This window comes from Plasmodium malariae (genome assembly GCF_900090045.1).
Source record: "Plasmodium malariae genome assembly, chromosome: 12".
NCBI classification, from domain to species: domain Eukaryota; phylum Apicomplexa; class Aconoidasida; order Haemosporida; family Plasmodiidae; genus Plasmodium; species Plasmodium malariae.
The window spans coordinates 142,844-164,118 of NC_041786.1; the positions used below are offsets into that span (position 1 = coordinate 142,844).

The 21,275-nt window shown below is 22.5% G+C and overlaps 5 protein-coding genes across 5 annotated transcripts; 3 read left to right on the top strand and 2 right to left on the bottom strand.

Moving 5' to 3' along the window:
• Positions 1-1,525: 1,525 nt before the first annotated feature.
• Positions 1,526-4,898, top strand: PmUG01_12012300 (protein kinase, putative; the record flags this gene model as incomplete). Its single annotated transcript, XM_029006316.1, has 15 exons — positions 1,526-1,835; positions 1,964-2,037; positions 2,220-2,266; positions 2,417-2,514; positions 2,623-2,670; positions 2,860-2,938; positions 3,051-3,113; positions 3,216-3,249; positions 3,386-3,444; positions 3,577-3,662; positions 3,861-3,964; positions 4,066-4,123; positions 4,221-4,310; positions 4,436-4,519; positions 4,861-4,898. The coding sequence occupies 15 exons, from the start codon at positions 1,526-1,528 to the stop codon at positions 4,896-4,898; spliced, it is 1,272 nt and encodes a 423-aa protein (XP_028862818.1).
• A 1,390-nt stretch (positions 4,899-6,288) lies between these two features.
• PmUG01_12012400 (thioredoxin-related protein, putative) lies at positions 6,289-7,304 on the top strand (the record flags this gene model as incomplete). The annotated part of the gene is made up of 2 exons (XM_029006317.1): positions 6,289-6,424; positions 6,814-7,304. 2 exons carry the CDS (start codon positions 6,289-6,291, stop codon positions 7,302-7,304), a joined length of 627 nt encoding a protein of 208 aa, XP_028862819.1.
• A 1,891-nt stretch (positions 7,305-9,195) lies between these two features.
• On the bottom strand, positions 9,196-13,572 carry PmUG01_12012500 (conserved Plasmodium protein, unknown function; the record flags this gene model as incomplete). Its single annotated transcript, XM_029006318.1, has 1 exon — positions 9,196-13,572. One exon carries the CDS (start codon positions 13,570-13,572, stop codon positions 9,196-9,198), a length of 4,377 nt encoding a protein of 1,458 aa, XP_028862820.1.
• A 1,596-nt stretch (positions 13,573-15,168) lies between these two features.
• PmUG01_12012600 (conserved Plasmodium protein, unknown function) lies at positions 15,169-16,872 on the top strand (the record flags this gene model as incomplete). The annotated part of the gene is made up of 1 exon (XM_029006319.1): positions 15,169-16,872. The coding sequence occupies one exon, from the start codon at positions 15,169-15,171 to the stop codon at positions 16,870-16,872; it is 1,704 nt and encodes a 567-aa protein (XP_028862821.1).
• A 597-nt stretch (positions 16,873-17,469) lies between these two features.
• On the bottom strand, positions 17,470-20,286 carry UTP15 (U3 small nucleolar RNA-associated protein 15, putative; the record flags this gene model as incomplete). Its single annotated transcript, XM_029006320.1, has 8 exons — positions 17,470-17,544; positions 17,630-17,697; positions 17,852-18,015; positions 18,175-18,266; positions 18,431-18,515; positions 18,731-18,816; positions 19,203-19,853; positions 20,122-20,286. 8 exons carry the CDS (start codon positions 20,284-20,286, stop codon positions 17,470-17,472), a joined length of 1,386 nt encoding a protein of 461 aa, XP_028862822.1.
• Positions 20,287-21,275: the final 989 nt, after the last annotated feature.

Sequence of the window (21,275 nt, forward strand, 5' to 3'; positions counted from 1 at the left end):
CCTCCTATTTTATTAAATTTATTCTTAATAGAAATACGGTAAATTTTTAATCTTATTTACTTAATTATTTATGTAAAAATGGAATATTAAGGTATAATTACTGGAAAAAAATAAAAAACCCATAAGAACAGTTGCCTTTATATTTAAACAGAATTCAACCCTCTATGCGATAAAACGATAATTCGTTAAAATAATGTATACATATATATATGCATCTATATATGCATATAATATTGGACTATACATTATGATATATTATTTTCTTACAAGGTTGAACCTTCGTTATAAGGAGACATTCATTATAAAACCGTATATAGAAAAGAATGAAAAAGGGGAAAAGAATAAATTTTCCAACTTTTTGAAGGAGTAAAAGTAAGCACCATATTTTATTTATTAATTTTTTTTAATCTGCAGAACAAATAAAAAAATTGTAATAAATCATGTGTTATAATTTTTTATAATTTTTTAAAATATTAAATTAATCACTTATCACAGTTTGGAAATAACCTAGTTATTCTTCTTTTTTTAAAATATAGTTTTCGTAATTTATATATAACAAGCACACCCTATATTTATTTTCCACGTCTTCAAAAACACACAAACATAAGACTCAACGTATTTATTAACATTCGTTCCTATGTATATATTTTTTTTTTTTTTGTTTATTTCCTTATTTTTTACAAATATACCATCATAATTTGTAGCATGCTTGTTATAATAAAACCCGCACCTTAAATAAAGGTCCTATGTTCAAGTTATTTTATTTTTTTTTATTTTTTTGCTTTTTTCGTGCATACACAGTTGAAGTTTTTTCATTTACAGAATTGTCATAGAAAAAAAAAAAAAAAAATGTTTTTATTTAATGCAGAAATAAATTAATTTGTTTCGTTTTGTTTTGTTTTTTCTTTAAATTCCCCTTAACAATTACAATAATTTCGTGAATACAGTTCAATAAAAATAATGCAAACTATTTATATAAACAAAAAAAATCCAGTGAAAATATACTTCTAATAATACTGCCTAATTCCCTTTTATAAAAATGGGAATTAAATTATAGTAATAAGTCTGTGCAATATATAGTTTTAATATACGTCGTTTTGTAAAAGACGAATATATTTGTACTCTCTGCTAATTTAGGACTTTTTTTGTAGTTCCTTAAAACGCGAAGTCGTATATTAATTTGAGTGAAAGGTGTACTTTTTTTTTCTTTGTTTTAAATATATATACAAAGTTACACACGTAAACACATGCATATTTACGCATATATTTATTATTTTTTTCCACCAAATTAATGTAAAATTTTAGAAAAATCTCTCTTTACTCTTTCTTTTTTTTTATTATGCTAAAAAGAGAAAAATATATATATATATATATACATACGCACATATATATATGCGTAAAAATTATAACTGCTTATGCATATAAAATTTACATATATTTATATATGTGCATGTATATACGTAGCTACATAGATCTAAAACAAAGGATAAGAAGATCGTCCTATCAACATCCCCAAAAAATCAAAATGAAAATAAAGAAGTTTTTGAACAATAGTAATAATAATCTTTTAAATTCCTTTTGTCTGGAATCAGGAACAAATGTGTTTAAGGACCATGTTCCTATCACCACATTAAAAGAAAATAATAAAAAAAAAGTATTCTACAGTTATAATATTATTGATGGTTATAAATACAAAATCATTGTTAAAAGAAAAAAAAATAATTTAAATAACACAAAATTTATTATTTCATCATTAGACCATCCATATATTGTTAAATTAATTCACTGTTGTGAATATTCCTCTTGTTATATTAGTGTCTTTGAGTTCTTCTCAGGTATTTTCATAGGAAAAAACAATATACTAATATTAGTGATAGAATATATTTCTTCACTTTCCTATTTTAGTATTAGTTTTAACTTCTAACATTTTTTATTTTATTTTCACCCTTTTTAAACTTTGTAGACATAACTTTATATTCATCCGTAATATTTTCTACTAAATATGATGAAAGGAAAATAAAAAATATAATATATCAGGTTTATTCAGAAAATAGTATAACAGGATTAAATAGCATAATAAAATAAAACGTTTCAAAAAAAAAAAAAAAAAAAAAAAAAAAAAAAAAAAATTGCTATGTTATACATCAACGAATGACTTGTATAATCCTCTATATTACATCTTCTATTAGTATACATTTATCTTCTTTTCTTTTTTACAGATTTTCTTGACAGTTAACTATTTGCACTCAAACAACTTATTTCACAAGTGATAATATAATTCACACAAATAATAATATGCAATAACTTAAATGCATACATATATATGTGTATACACAAGTGTGTAAGTTTATACATATTATACATAATAACATAACTTAAATTTTTGACATATAATGAAATCTGCATAAATGTTCAGGAACTTAGCTCCTTACAGTTTTCTTATCAAAATTGTGAATAATGAAGTGATGATTAAATTAGAAGATGTTTATAATATTAAGGCCCTATCAACAAAATGTTATATCTCCTTTACAAAAATCACAAAAAATTCGTTATAATCATAATATAAATTCTTGTCTCATTGTTTTACTTTTTAATTTTATTTAAATTTTTCCCCATATGCAGTAAATTCAAAAATGAAAAGTGAAAATATCTATAGTATTGGAGTAATAAGTAACAATAAGAAAAAAAAAGAAAAAAAGAAAAAAGAAGATACAGATAAAATTTACAGGAATGATCTGTTTTACGTGTACCCTAAAAATAAATCGTTAACACATGTACAACTAATAATGATAATTCCCATTAAAGATATATAATGTTTAGACATATTTTTCTTATTTTTCCAATTTTTTTTTTTTGTAGTGTATTTTTTAGCTTGTGGGAAATATCCACACTTTTGCTTTGAAAATAAAAAAAAAAAAGTTTTACCCTTAAATGAATTGTTAGTTTTCATTTGACACATATTTCAAGAATAAAGAAATATGTAGAAGACTAAATTGATTTCGTAATTTCACCATTTCACGCTTTTCATATTTTTTTAATTTTTCTTCTAGACATGAAAATATTTCACACAAGGGACAAAGTTTTCTAAGAAGAATTTTATTAAGCGATTTGAGGTTACTTTTTAAAACGTCTATACATGCGTACTTACATATATTTATAATAAGAATTCTTTAAATCAAAATACATTATTTATGACAAATTATTTTTCCTAAAAGTTCAATGATTACCATAAGAGAAGCGCTCGATCATGTAATGAAAAACACATAAAATTTTTTTTCTAATATATTCCCATGTTTTATTAAAATATTAAGAAAAGGGTGTGGAAAAAAAAAAAAAAAAAGGACGAATAGTAATATTACCTACTTTTTGTTTTATTTTTTTAAAGGAATGGTTTAAAGAAAATGTTAAAAAAAACATTTACATAAATTTCGACATGCTAAGAAGGTGCGCAATATAAAATTTTCCCCCTTTCTGTACTTACAAGTTTACACTTATATATATACATACAAATATAAACTTATAACTTTATTCTCATTTATTTTTGTTCTATTTAAAATTCGAAAAACCTGCCCTTAGTATTTACGACTTTTGGAAAAAAAATACCTTTAAAAGATACATACTGAACAACATTTCTAAATTCATGGTGAAAGAGGACATATACAGTATGGCGGAATAAGTAGAATCATTCACTTTTACTGTATATATATATTTACATATATATGGATGTTTGCGCGTATATGTATGTGCACATTTAATCTAATGCACGTACCTTTATTTTACATATTAAATACGCATAGAACTCACAATATTTGTTCCGCTCATATGTGGACATGTTGTTTTCTTAATATTTCTTTATATAGAATATAACTTCTTATTTTTTTACTTTGACCTATTGGAAGAAGGATCAATAAAATATGAACAATATTCCTCAACGATGAAGAAATTAGGTCTTATAGATGCAAATGTAATCATTTATTCGTTAATTTTTTTTCTCACAGAATTATGTTCATGCGATATTCTATTTTATTTTACATAAATATTTTAAATTGCACCTTTTACTACCAGGTACAAGAATCATTTAATGGATTAGATGTTTCAGAAAGAGGCCAAATACAATTTAGCAGTATATAATTTTTTTTTTTTTTATCATTTTTTTTTGTAAACGCTAAAAATTTATCATTTTTGTAATATATATCTGAAAATACTTATATTCTTTTCAGATATTATAGCATGTCTTTTAAATAATTTTATAAAAATTGATAAAAAAGTAGTGTTTAAATTTTTTAAGAAAGTAGACTACAATAATGAAGGTAAGCTACTTTTTTCCTTATCTATTTTTATTAAAGTATTTCATCGGAGCTGTTATACATATATATAAGCATGTTAACGTATTACTTATTTATTTGCTTGTTCTATTTTCCCCTTCAATAATTAGGAATAATCACTAAAAAAAAGTTATACAAATTTTATAACATTACAACAAAAAGCGATCTAAGTGTCAACGATAAGAGAAAGTTTAGTAAGTATCCTAATTCACGCAATTTTTTTCATTTTAATTATTTATTTAAATATTACTATGCGTACTCCTATTTTCATATATATGCATACATACAAACATGTGTAAAATAAAAATTAAAAATGTTCATTCGATAGTGGTTCTTTATTGTCTTTATATTCTTCAATGTTTATTAGTATTTCCCCTTTAGCATTTTATGTAAATATATTTCCCCTTTTTAATACTGCATTATATTCATCTATTTATCATATATATAAATGTTTATATATGCATTTGTACATACATACATACATATATATGCATACAGCACGTATATATGGAATATATGTATATTTAATATTCAGATTTTGAAGACTTCTATAGCTATATTAGCAAAGAATAAATGAAATAGCATTTACTTTTTTATTCTTCATAATTGCAATTATTTCCTTAAAAATGTTAATCAATGTAAGGTATTTTTCAAGGATACAGCGAAAGAAATATCAACTCTTTTTCTTTTTTTTTTTATTAAGAATTTTTTACTGCTTTATCAGGTTTTTCTTAATTGTTAAATAAATATCTTTTTTCTAATTCTTTAATTAATTCCTTAACCTTTTATTTTTATTTAAAACCATTCTTTAGTATTTGTGCATTCAATTAGTGTACACAAATATTTATATTTTACATTATATTATTTTCATTTTTTTTTTTTTTTTTTTTCTATATTTGTTTATCTCTTTAAATATGTTTACATTTTTATTTGCTCTTTTTTTTTTTTTTTTATATATCTTTTAATCACCTGCATAAATTATCACTTCAAGATTTTTAATTTTTTTAAAATATTTTAAAAGAAAATTTTTAATTTTTACTTAGGTAAAAACTGTATTCTGAATAAACTAGTCGTCACTTGCCCTTTTTAATATGTACATATACGTATAAACATACAATGTTTATATATGTATATATATATATATATATATATAAATTTATATGCGCATACATACTGGTGCTATATGTATTTTTTTTAAATTTTCATTACGTTTATATAAGTATTATTTTTACTTTTCATATTAAAACGAATAATTTAATATGTAAACTAAATGTTGAGTTGAAAAATGTATATATTTTTCAGTTTTTTTAAAAAAAATATATTTTTTTTTTTCATTAGCAGTATGTTAAGAACATTATGGGTTGTGTGCACGAAATAAAAAAATTAAGTTAAAAAAAAAAAAAATTGTTTTATTATAAAAAATAATTGAAAAAGTAAAATACAAAAATAAAGAAAATATAATAATAATAAAAAAGAAAAAAATTATTTTGCAACCATCTTTCAAAATGACAATACGAAAATAATTTTGTACATAAATATTAAATTTCTTTATAATTAAAGAAAAATACGTAAGACAAAACTAATATGTATAATAATATATTTTATATTATGTATAATACGTATGCGTACATGTACGTATTATATATACATATATACATATATATATATATATATATATATATATATGTGCATAAAATTTTAACATTTAACTTTTTTATGAAGAGTACTATAATAAAAGGAATAATACATTCATTGAACGTTCTAGATTAACTTAATTTATTTTATTTTATTATATTTTCATTATTATTATTATTTTTTTTTTTTTGATTGAACTTAATACTTTTTATTTCAAAAGAAAAATTATAAGAATACAATTAATTAATACGAAAGAAGTATTATTTGGAAAAGTATTTTTATTTTAATTTATTTTATAATTATTTATCACCTTTGTAAAAATTTTAAAATGGCAAGAATTACAAAAAGTTTTGTATTGTTTCTTTTTTTAATAATTTTAAATTGTTGTTATGCTCAAGATGTAATTGAACTGAATGATTCAAATTTTGAAAATCTGACACAAATGTCAACAGGAAACACTACAGGTTAAAATTTTTTTTATTTTATTCGTAATTTATTTGTTTTATTTTATTTTAATTGAAAATGGAACTGCCGTTTATATGTATTGTTCTGCTTGTTTGTGTTTATTCCTTTTCTGTTTTCCTTTGCTTCTTTTTTGCTACAACCGTTACCCATGCTTTTTCCCTCCCGACAGTGGCTTCCGTTCTATTGGAAGTGATCAATTGCTCTTAGTCCAATAAATATATAATTTCTTTTCCTTTTACGTATTTTCCCTAACCATAATAATGTTCTTTTTTTTTATTATTGTATGGTTTTGTTATAATATATATTATTATTTCATTTTACTTTTTTTTTATGTTATGTTACGTTATTTTACCTTTTTGCACGGTATATCACTTTTTCGAATCAACAGGATCGTGGTTCATAAAATTTTATGCCCCCTGGTGCTCACACTGTAAAGCCATGACCAAAACTTGGGCCAAACTAGCTGCTGAATTAAAGGGAACAGTAAACATAGCGAAGATTGATGTTACTACAAATTCCAAAACAAGAAAAAGATTTAAAATAGAAGGTTTTCCAACATTAGTATATTTTAAAAATGGAAAAATGTACGATTACAAAAATCATGATAGGTCATTGGAAGCATTTAAAAATTTTGTTCTAGAAACGTATAAAAATGTAAAACCATCTGACCCACCCAAACCTCTTAATTATATGGATATATTCAAAGACATGGCAAATGAAACCTTTTTAAATATAGATAGAATATACAAATATGCCTTTCCATCACTAGCGGTTATTATAGTTTTATCATTTTTAGTTGGATTCATTACATGTTTTCTTTTGTTTAAATTTTGTTCAAGTAGTTGTTCTCAACAAAAAGTGTCCAAAAAAAAAGATTAAATTGGAGAAAAACAAACAAAGATCAGTAGAGGAATGAAGTCATAAAAAATAAAAGTAATATATAAATGAATAGTCAAATGAAAAAGCATTTGAACAAAATTGAAAAAATAATTGAATACAAAAATTAACATACAAATGAAAAAATAAACAAATAAAAAGAATGCATTTCATAACCAGAAATATATTAAAACAGTTTTAACATGTGTATGTTTATATGTGATGAAAAGAAAAATATATGTAAAGTTATCCATGTTTTCCTAGCAAATTATTAAAAAAGTAATAAACATCAAGATATTGTTATATAGAAGGAGAGCATATGTAAAACGGTGTTTTATGTTTTCGTGGGCACTTTATTTTATTTTTTTATATATTTTTTTTTTTCCTTTTTATTTTATCTTTTGTATAAATATACATATTTATATATACACATTTAGTGACCATATAATGTATCCACCATGTCCTAAGTATGTAGCTCCCTTAATACATGCAATATTCCTAACATAGTAGTTTCGTATAATATCTCCTTTTTTCATTCTCAGTACATGGTTCGCTCAAAAATTTATAAAAATAATAAAATTAAAAATACCTTATATCCATTTTAATATATAAAAGTATAACTTTAAAGCATCTTCATTGCATCATTATAATTGTACATTTTTTTTTTTTTTTTTTTTAAATCAAAAAAAATTCTATCTTAAAAAGACTACATTTATTTACATGTATATATTGGTTAATATATATATATTATAAAGACAAGTTTAAGAATTCTGAATTTTTTTCTTTAAAAATGCATACACATATATACACGTATATATAAATATATATCTCATATAAATATATGTATATGTAAATATATGAATGTTTTTTCCTTTTAATGGTATAAACTGTATTTTTTTAAATTCTATAATATTAAGATTCAACGAATACACGAGGAAAGTATAAATATAGAGAAATAAAAAAGCGAACCGTAAAAACAAAGAAACAGCATAAACCATCATACAGACGAAAAATGTAAAGAAGGTATATCTTAAAAAGTGCGCATTACAATAAAAGTTAGCAACCTATTTATATATTCATTACAAAAGCAGGAGAATTTATACGCATATATATATATATATATGTGGGTGTAGGTAGGTATGTATACATTTAAAAATAATAGTTTTCGTTTTAAGTCTTATTCAAAAAATGATAAAATAGCCTTCGCGTAAAGGTGTTTCAGATATAGCGAAAATTTTACAAAAATAAAAAAGTGTGAAATATGATAACATTTTTAGTTAGACACATACTTGAATAACTGCACTTGTGTTACGCGTATATGTGTGTTCTTAATTATAAAGAGAAAAATTACGTATCTTAAAAAATCAATATATTTTGCAAGTCCATTTTCACTTACCTTTTCTTTTTTTTTTTTTTTTTTACACCATTTTATTGTAAATTAAAAAAATATACTTTTAAGCAGAATTAAGTAGCATATATAGAAAAAAAAAAAAAAAATATTTCAGTTTTGCGAAGTCGTAATTGTTCATTCATAAAATATATTTTAACAATAAAAGATTTCCTCTTTTTTAAATGTATAATTAAAAAAAATTAGGTAAAAATAATTGTTCTTCAAAAGTTTTAATAATATGTATGTATAACATATATATATATATATATATATAAGCATACATGTACATATGTACACTCGTTCCCTTATGAATACGTACGTAAAACAAAAAATGAAAAACATATAAATAAATTTGATTTTCTACTTTATAAAAGCTATAATTCATTGCAAAAATAAACATGGGATATAAAACAAACGAAATGTACAACTATAGGAAATAATGCCAAAATGTAACTCCAGTAATCTCTATTTTAATGTTAACATAACTCACCATCCTTCTTCATTTTACATGTATTTCCGCATATTACTCAAATAACTGTCATTTCGATTGAAACTTTTAAAGCTATTTCTATATTCGTCTTCTTCATATATCTGATTCACATCATTAACATCTCTGTTGCTATAAAAATTTCCTATTTTTGTATGAGCTTTATTATGTATATCACCTGGAAAATTATTAAGTTCGTTATTAGTTCGATACAAATCATTGTGCATGTACGCATTATCATTATTTATATTTAAATCTAAATTATTAATATTTCTATAATTATATAAATCATTTTTTAATATATAAGGATCATAACTATTAGCACTAATATTATTTGCGTTATATCTGTTCTCGTCATTATGAGTACTATAAAACACATTAAAATTTGTGTTTTCATCATCCATTAATTTGGAACTGTCTGTTGGATAGTGTAACCGATTATATCTTAAATGATTTGGTGATACATAAAAATTAGAATTTTTCATATCACTTAAGACGCTTTCATTTTCTAAATTATTAAACATGTGTGAATGCTTATTTTTCAAATGTTCAGGTTCTGTAGTACTGTAAAGATGTCTACTATTTCCATAATTGTCATTTATAATATCATCTTTTTTATTAAAAATGTTTAACTTCTTTAAATAAGACCATTTTTTTTCAGATGCATTTTGCTTCTTATTATCACTTAAAAAAGTAGAATCCTTATTATTACTGTTCATATAATAATCATTATTATAGAAATCATTTTCACTAAATTTATTAAATCCCTTATAATTATATGGCATGTTACTAACACTTGCATTGGGATTTATATTACCAATTGGGGAGGTATAAAAATTTCTCGCTATATTATTTTTCATGGGGGTTTTATTTAAATAATCATCATTCATATTCATATTCATATTTAAATCGACAAAATTATTATAACCTTTTATTGGGCTGGCAAAATTCTCCCTAGGATCATTTAACTTACTTTTGTTAGGTAAAAAAAAGTTACCTCCATTTTCTGACAAATATTCTTTCTCCATAAATTTACTCTTTCCTACCAATGGATTAAGTTTATATTTACCATGTGTATAAGGGTAATCATTATGTTCATTAATATTATATAAAAATATATTCTTTGGATTTTCCAACACCTTCAGTAATTTTTCCTCATCTTTCTTAAAATAGTCCTTCATCTTAGTAACTCTATTTAAAGAATTATAGGATGAATATATAAACGAATTTTTTATTGTAGCCCACTTTATAAATAAGAAATATTCAGTATCATTAAGCTTAGTATTTATTACATATACATGTAATGGGAAAAAAACTTTTTTATGATTTTTAATAATATATAACAAGTTATATTTAATATACTTCTTTAGCTTCTTTGTATTTACATAAATGTATTCATTATATATTTTCCATTCGTCTTTTAAGATCGACTCTTTTTTCATATATGATGAGTAGAACATTTTTAATGCGTTATTATTCATACTGTACGGATTATTTTTCAACAAATCCAACGTATCATCATCTAGGTACACATTTTTCCTTATTTTATAAATATATACATAATCTGTTTCTGTATCTAATGCTATAAGATGCTTATTATCTGATTTTTCAATAGTAAAGAATCGAATATTTAAAAAATTTTTATGACTATAATCATCTGCGCAACTGTAATACCTAGGCAATAAAATATTAATAACATTTTCATTTTTTAAATTATATAAATGCTTCTTCACATCTTTTAAATAATTCACAACAAACCTTTTCACTGAAAATTCTTCCCTTGTGTTGTCATATTCTATCATATTATTACGTTCATCTCCACTCTCAGATATGTACAAATTATTATTAACATCTTTAATAGTAGAAATGTAGTTATTAAAATCTTTTATATTAATATGTAACATATTTTCAAAATTCAAATCATCCTCTTCAAAATTATTCCCATTTTCTATTAACTTTTCCAATATTTTTATTTGTTTCATATTATTTTCTAAATCTGTCACATTGTCTTTTAAGAGACCTCCTATCAAATCACTATTCCGATTATTTGCAATAATTTTATGAATATCTGAATTTAAATCAATAATAATAAAATTACAATCATATTTGTAAAAGCAATCGTTTATTTGCTTATTTAATTTCTTCTTCTTTTTCTTAAATAAATGACTAGCACTTTTTCTTCTCTTCATTTCTATTTCACCCGTGTATAAATATATACAATTACTATACAGATGATACTCACAAATTGAGTTAAAATAAATATTTTGATCTATAAAAAAAGATCTAACTAATGAGAAGCTATTAAGGCCATTATTTTTTAAATTCTTCTCGTATAAATACACATTCCCATTATCATTAAAAACAGAGTAGCAATTATTATTAATCCACAGAAAATTAACAAACTGAGAATTATAACAAGTATTTGTAACTTCATATATGGAAAAATAAAAAAAGTTACATATATATAACGTCTTACTTGTTAATATTAAACAAAAAAACCCATTAGGAGCAAAACAAATTTTTATTACAGAACCGTTTAAAAATATTCTCTTACTCAATTCGTACGAAAATTTCTTATTCTTTTTAGAATAATAATCTATTAATAAATCACAATGACTAATATTACTATATAAAATCTTCCCATAAATATATTCTATCTTACCAGTATTGTACCCTAAAACAAAATTATTAATTAAGTTACAATTATTCGAGTTGTTGTCAAAACATACACAAGTAACATATTCACAATTATTCTTTTTTTCCTTCATTAAATGGGATGGAGAATTATATACATACTCCTTTAAATCTGACAATTTGTATAATTCTTTCCTATTTATATCAACACTATCTGAAATGGTAGAAGTATCTTCCTTGTTACTTATATTATACTCGTTACTATTTTCTCCCAAAAATTTTTCTGAATATTCATTTTCTTCATATAAAAATTGTTTTGGATTTTCATCTTTGATAACAATATCAGGATATTTCTTTTTTATATTTTTTAATATATTTGATATTAGAATGTCCGTATATTTGATATGTTCCCTCTTTTCATAACCCAAAATCAAATTGCTAACCTGAACACGATCATTTTTTATTTCTATATTCCCAATAACATTATTAAAATTATTTTCCAGCTGTTTAAAATTAATAAATATCATTTGCGCTTTACCTGAAAAGAGAATATCTTGAATCAGTTCACCTTCCTCGTTTATACTATTTTCAAATTTTTTTAAAAATTCTGAATACTCACTATTGTTACAATTTCCCTTCTCATTGACATTACTACTAGTATTATTTTCTTCGTATAATCTACCAAAAAAAAAAGTTTTCATCTTTCTCAAATATTCGATGAAGCCACCTACATTTTTACTCTTTTCATTATTTAATATATTGTCCAACTCATCCTCTTTCATTCTTATGTGTTTTAATTTGTAATCATAATCAAAGCTATGAATAAATGGAAGAATAGAAGATAATATTATAATACCATTGTCATTCGTATTGTAATTGCAATCAACGCAATTATAAACGAAATAAGGTGCAACATATCTTTTTCTTAAAAGAAAATCTTGATTCACTAATCTACTGTCTTCTGTTTTTTTTAAATATTTCATATAATCTTTTACATTCCTATCAAAATAATTCGTCAGCGAATAATTTTTTAAATAAGTATAATCTAAAAAATTAAAATGAAATATTTTACTTAAAAATAAAAAAACACTTTTAATACAATCCTTTAACGAAAAAAACATATTACAGATATGCATTAACATGCTATCTGGTTCTAGTACATTTTCAATTACACTACTTTTATTATTTTCATCTAATGTGTATTTTATTTTCATTTTTTCAATTCCATCATTTTCCCCATCTTCATCCTTTTCTTCTTTGTTTATTTTTAATTTGTAATAAGCGCTATCATTTAAATATATATACTCCTCATTTTCTTTTATAAAATTCCCTGATAAATTACGAGGTTTTTCCTCAATTTGATAATAATTATTTTCTAAATCTGTTTGATTTGTTATATATTCATACACATTTTTTTTATTCGCATGAACATAATATACTATTTCATTCACTTTTGCTAACTCATTAATGTTACTTTTTTTCAAATTTGTATCTCTTTTTATTAATTCTTTCTCATTTTCATTTTTTAATTTTTTCAAATATAATATTTTATCATCTTTATCAAAACCATTTAATGTACTACTGTATTTGTCATATTTACTTTTCAAATAAAAATCTTTTTCATATTTCTCCCTCCCAAATATTACATTTTCGTCTTTTTTTCTAATCACATTTTTATTTAACATATAATCATTTGCATGTCCTTCAACTTTATGAATTCTTTGCATAAAATCGTATTCTTCGCTAAAATCATTCATCATTTGCTCCTTCAATTGTCCTCTACTCGTACTATATTATTATGTTTTTCCTTTTATATATACATATAATTATATATATTTTCTTCTGTACATTCCTACTTATTGAACTTGTTAATCTAGTAAACCAGTTAAACCAGCTATACCAGTTAAACCAGCTATACCAGTTAAGCCAGCTATACCAGTTAAGCCAGCTATACCAGTTAAGCCAGCTATACCAGTTAAGCCAGCTATACCAGTTAAGCCAGCTATACCAGTTATACCAGCTATACCAGTTATACCAGCTATACCAGTTAAACCAGCTATACCAGTTAAACCAGCTATGCCAGTTATACTAGATAAACTAGTTAAACTCAATAAAATTGCAAACCTTCCTAAACGTCTCAAATGTCTTAACTGCTTAAATTGGCAATATTTTGAAAAAAATAAAAAAAATCCTTTTCTGTGATTTTCATTATTTCTATGGAAATATAATTAAGAATTTAACTTTTTTAAAAATACTTAAAACAGTATAATTGAAATTTTGTCAAAAAAAAAAAGGGGGAATAAAAATAGTAATATAAAAAATGAAAAAAGTTATATAAGCTATTTAAAAATTGGGACACAATAAAATGCGTAATTATTCAAATTAACAATGAAAACTTGGGTATATTGAAAAGGGCTTTTATTTAAAATCTTCACTTTACATGTATTCATTAAATATACATAAATAAAATAATATATAAATATATGTATATGCTCAAGTATTATATATATATATATATTTACAATAAAAACATTCACATAAACCTTTTTTTTTTTCCAAACTTGTATAATAAAAAAAAGGTTTAAGAAGAAAACAGTAAGTTAAAATAGGAGAAATGTAAAATTACGTAAAAAAGGATAAATATTATTCTTATATAAAATAATATACGTAACTTATGACATATAATATATTTTGTGTATGTATTTAATAGTTTGAATGAGAATAATTATACTGATATTTTTGATAAATAATGTTATAAAATATATACGAATGAATGCGAAATTTTAATTACGAAGGGAAGTATATTAAGATATAATCATAATTTACATATATAATATCCATATATATTATATTTTCTACCAATCTTGTAATAAGCAAAAGTACGTCACCTTTTAATTTATTTTTGAAGTTTAAACAAAAAAAAAAAAAAAAGAGAAAAAGTTCAAGCGGCGCGCGCTGCGGAAAGTTTAATTTTTGTTAAAAAAATTTCGAATAAAAATTTAAATTAACTGTTTTTTTTTTTTTTTTTTTTATACGTTGTTTTGTTTTATTTTATTATTATTATTTTTTTTTCTTTTGTAATATGGAAACATGTTTTTAATATATATAGGCTGTATGTTTTTTTATTGAATTATTTATACTTTAATAAATAGTTCATTTGTGTTCATGTGATATTGTGCTGCTTTTTTGTTTTCGCTTCGTTTGCTTCCTGGACAGTCAAGACTAACATACGTCACGTTGTTATATATGTACATATATATATATACATTGCATGCATATGTACAGTATATTTACATATTTATGTATACACACACACACATATATATATACAATGAATACATACATTTCCCTCTTCAATGAATCTTTGCCTCGTTAAACTACTTAGTTGTAAAAAGGTAACTAGGCAAAGACTGTACAAGTTCTGCGATGAGCAAAATTATCTAATCAATTTGACTCGTACTTACATTTACGACTACTTAGAATCCAAGTTAACGAATAAGAAAAAAGAATATAATGAAAACATAAATAAATATGTAGGAAAAATAGCTAATCATTTAAAAATTAATAAAGAAAATTCAAACATTATATTTTCTTTACAAAAAATTTTGGACATATTTTTTTTTAATTATTTCGAATTTAATTATAAGTCTAAGTTAATTTTTTTGTATACCATACTGAATACAAAGAATGGGGAAAAGGATGGAAGTTCCTTAAGTGAAAGAATAATACAGGAAAAAAAAAAATATATTTTAAAGAATTTATGTAAAATATTATTGCAATATGACATATACTATGTAAATGAAATACGACAAAAATATATAACCAAATTCATACAAATAGAGAAAGATAATAAAAAAGACTATTTTTTTTTTCAAAAAAAAGAAATTTTCCATAGTTACTCACTTGTTCCATTTAATAAAAAAACATTTATGTACGATTTAGTAAACAATGCACAAAATTTAAAGGATCTCTCTATTCTTATTTATATTTTAAGAAATATATTTACTATATATAAAATTCAGTACAGTAAATTATTGGACAAGGTGTTAAGAAAATTCTATTTATATTTTAAAGAATTATCATTGGTATTAGAACATAGTAATAGGGATCACTTGTATAATTACTCATTATTACCACTCAAAGATCAAAATAAAATAGAGCAAACTCAGAATATAAAAACCAGAGATATTATTTATTCTTTTTACCAACTTACATATATTAACAATAATAAGAAATATCAATTTCTTTTCTTGAAAATACTTGCGATAGTTAATAAATATTACATGCACATTCATATAAAAAGTGAAGACCAAAGTCAAGCTGCTACAAATGCAACGGATGTAGTTACTGTAAGTCGTACCCAAAATGTTTTGAAAAACCTATTCTTGGTGAATAAAGACATTGAACAGTTATTTTTTTTACTGAATAAGAACTGCTATTTCAAATACTATTTTGTTCCTCTCTTGGTTACGCATTTTTATTTGAAACTATTTTCACTGGATTCCTGTATTATTTATTTCCATAAATTATTTAAAAAAAATTATAAAAAGAATTATATGTTATTTCCAGTGGATTTGTGTCCTGTTACTATTTTATCATATGTCGAAACGTTAAAAAAAAAAGACGTAAAAAATTACTTTCACACCTTTTATCAAATATTATGCATTAAATATTTGTTGAAGAAAAAAAAAACAACTTGTGAAATATTCAACTACGTATATAATAACTACTTATTAAATAACAAATTTGGTTATGTTAACTTTTCTATATTTTACAAAAATATTATAAATAAAATAATTACCTGTTCTTTTAATCTTTACTTATCCAAATACTACAAGCACAAGGGAACACATAATAGTAAATGTACAAAAATAGATATGCCAAGTTCATTTTTTAAATATGAAGAAAATTATATTTATCATTTTTCAAAATGTAAGTTTTTTTACCTAATTTATCTTAAAAGAATAATTAAAAAAAGAAGGGAAATAAATCAAAAAAAAAAGAAAAGGAGATTAATTAAAAAATTGCAGCAGAAGAAACGTACACAAAAAACAGAATAATTTGAATACCATATTCTGCTTCTTTTTTTTTCTTTTTTTTTTTCATTCACAAGTTATTCTTATGTCTACATGAACTTTCAGTTTATTTTGAATTTTTTGAAAAATCTATACTCTTTTTATTTTTATTACAAAGATTGTTTCATCTTTTTTCTTTTTTATTAACACCCACATAACATGCACAATATACAAATGTATATTTACACACTGCCATGCGTAAATTTATAATTATAATAAACTACATTTTTCAATTTTTTAAGTGATAAATGTCAAATTTAATTAGCAAACACTTTTTGCTGTCAAGTGTTTAAAAAAATAAAGTTTTTCTTGGAAATAGTACATAAATACGATTAAAAATAACAGAACATATTATGCGGTAAAAAAATAAATAAATAAATAATATATATATATATATATATATATACATATATATATTATATATTTACAAAAATTACATTAACATAGTTAAAATGCAACATACAAATAAAATTACGATTGTTAATTCAAAAGGAATAAAATAAAAAGCATTTCAAAGAATAACATATTAATTATAAAAAGAGTCTATATATATACCGGCGTTGTAGACATAGATTCATTTACTTATTTCCTGAGAAGGTCTGCGATTTTCTTTAATTTGTAATAGTACTTCATATAATTTCTTAAATTCTCAAAATTCTGTTAAAAAAAAAAAAAGAAAAAAAAAAAAAAATAATTAATTAATATTCAAGAAATGAACTTTTTCATTCTCTTTATTTTTAACCTTTTTCAGCAGTTTCAACTCATTCAATATGTCCTCATTTTTTGTTGTCAAAATCCATTTATTCGCACCTGTATGCATTATGAAAAATATGCATAAAAAGTAAAAGAGAAATGCTTAAATACGGCAAAAATTAGTAAGCAAATCAGATATTTTTACGTGAAACTGAAATTTCTAAGAGAAGTAAAAATTTTTATGGAAGCCAAATATAATTTAACAACTTACGGAAAAAGGAAAAGAGGAACTCAAACATTAAAACATTATTTTCAAATTTTTTCCTAAAAAATTTTAGCATTTTAGATGTTTCACTAATACAATATGTTCTGCATGCTACAATCAAAACGTTGTGTTTTGAGAAATAATCTAATAGGGATAAAATGCTTGATGGCCTAAAAATTTTTTTAAATATTAAAAAGAATAAAAAATATATTAAAAATGTTAAAAATAATATTAAAAATAATATTGATAAGAAAAATTGCACACTTAAAGCACAATTTTTCTCGTATATTTTTTTCGTATTTATTTGCAAATATTTTTTAATATGTTACTCTTTATTTATTAAGGTCATTAGAGCATCTTTGTACTTAAATGATTTAACCAAAATGTTTATCTTACGGTTGGTATGAACATACTTTTCCTCCTAAAAAAACGGTACAAAAAGGGTAAAATTTTACAAAAAAGGAATGGGAAGCGGAAAACTTTCATAGAAGCAGCAATGTATGGTACTCACATACACATATATATATATATATATATATTTTTTTTTTTTTTTTTTTTGAAGTTGTTGATGCACATAATTAATACCTCTATATCGATTATTGTGCGCTTGTTCTTTTTAGACTTTTTTTTTTCCTTCTTATTGTAAGCTTCAATAAACCATGTTCCATCACTATTAAAAAAAAAAAAAAGTTTATATTAATATATTTGTAATTTCCTTATATTATGCAATTTCATCCTTAGAACTTATGCAGCAACTTAAAGTTCAAAAAAAAAAAAAAAATAACGAATTAATATAGTCTTTTTATTAATTAGCAAATAATTATTTCTTCATGTTATTATGCTGTAATTTTTTTTATTTTTTTTATATTCCTTTTTTAAATATACATTTCTCCTAATACTAATAAATCATTAAAGATTTCAACGGATTTGACCAATTTTGGAAAATTAACTATGCTTACAACTTTTATACCCTATAAAAGGAATGAAATGAACATAAAATTAAAAATTAAAAATTTTTAATTTACTTGCATTTTAGGCATTTCTATATATTTGAAAAAATGAAAAATTTTAAATGTGTGTTGCACAAAATTGTTTATGTTTTATGCAAATATTTCTTTTCCTTTTTGTTCCTATTCTTATTCTTAGTTTTATTCGTTATCTTATTCTTAGTTGTATTATTATTATTACTATTGTTATTATTATCACTACTGTTACTAATATTATTATTGTTTTATTATTACTTCTGCTTTATTATTATTATTATTGTCACTGTTATTACTTCAATTTTTTTAATAGAAGTAAAATGCACATTCATGGATAAGAATACATAACATAGTATAACCATGCACGCACCAACCTGTGAGCTCTTGTGAAAGGGATCTATAAAATAAACAGACATATCTAAGCTAGCTTCAACAAGATAATTCTTAAACACCCCTATATAAAAAATAGTTTTCGTAGAAACTATTATGTCTTTTACAAATTCCAACTTGTCTATTGAATATAATTTAATTATATTTTTGACCGATAAAACTATATATTCATTTTTAAAAATAGTTAAATATTCTACTGGTTCATTCAATTCTAATTTATTTGTGCTAATATTCAAATTAAAGTCATAAAAATAAACATAGCCATCATAACTTGAACTAATTAAATAATTACTATCATTCAAATTGTAAAAACAAATACTAGTTATATTATCAATATGATAGTCTAACGTGCATTCGCATTTTCCATCCCATATATTCCATATTTTTATAGTAAAATCTCGAGAACATGTATATAAATATTGAAAATTTAAACTAAAAATTAAATCATTAATTGCTGATTTATGTCCTTTCATATTTTTTATTCTATCATAACAAAACATCCCTACCAATTCAATTTCACCATTTTCCATACCGATACCGATCATCTGATCATCCCGAAATTTTAATTTACTTATATTTTCATTACATTGATATTTTTTATTTAAATAAATCCCTTGCATATTGTAAAATGTAACCTAAAAATGGGTAACAATAAATGAGAAGCAATTAACTTATAAACAAATTTATGAACATCTATTTTTATCTAATATATTCGCATCTCCTTTTTTTCTCTATATACCGATATACCAAATATGTATGTCTTTTCATTTTACAACATACATATAGACCATATGTATGTATGTATATATATAATATGCATATTATCAATGTGGAATAAAGATATAAACAAAATGTAGGCAGCATTATATATATATATATATATATATAATTTTCCTTAATTACCATATTGCTAAAACCAATAGCCACATACTGGCTGCAAATACTTATCGACTTAATACTAGCATGTTCTTTTCCTGTTTTTAAAATTTTAAAATCAAATAAATAATCATTTGTATTGTGTGTTACTTTTTTTTTCCTTATTAATTCTATAGGAGCAAATCTCGACATTCTTTTCAAAATTAAATTTTGTAATGCTTTTTAAAAAGGAAAAATAAAATAAAAAAATATCCAGATTTACATAAAAATTTACATATTCACTTTTTGTACATATAATAATATGGTTCGTTTTATTTTCAATCAAAGAAACTTACATATAATGGTTAAATATAACTTATACTATGTAAAAAATAAAAAAAATATTATTTGTTCCTTTCAACAAATAATTATTTATTCTTACAATACGTGGCTCTTGTTTTTCTTTTATTTTTTTCTAACTTTTTACCCTTTTGAAAAGTTAAATAAATATGCAGGTATGCGTATATTCATTACATAAATACATATATACAATACATATATGTACATATGTATTTATACAAGTAAAATTATATGTACATAATAATGTACGTGGCAACATGTCGCATATTATTTTTTGTTCAAATTGGGTGGGGTTCACTCTTCATATTTTTTATAGATTTTGAAAAGCTTCGTTTGCGCCGATATGTATACATATATATATATATATATATAAATATACGTATACATATTAACATCCCATTTATCATTTTTTTTTTTTTTACATAAATAATATGTGAATATTTTTTCATATTGTAGGCAAAAATAAAAAAGCATAATTTTTTTCTTTTTTTTCCACATTTTTCATCTTAAAATTTTTTTTTTTTTTATATAGATATTTTTTCCTTTGTTTGATATCTCGAGCTTTTCCTTCTTCCATAATTAATATATATATATATATATATATATATATATATATGTATGTTTTCGTATGTACTCACCTAATACGTTACCTTTACAACGTCACGCACATGAATATGTATACATGTATTTATTATATACGTGGGAAACATTGTAACATTTTTTTGTAAAACACTACTTTGTTGTAAATATAGTATGAACTCCTAAATTGCTTAACTTATATACACTTAATTTTTTTTTTATTCTTGATTGTCAATGAATTAACAACGAATTTTTATATTTTT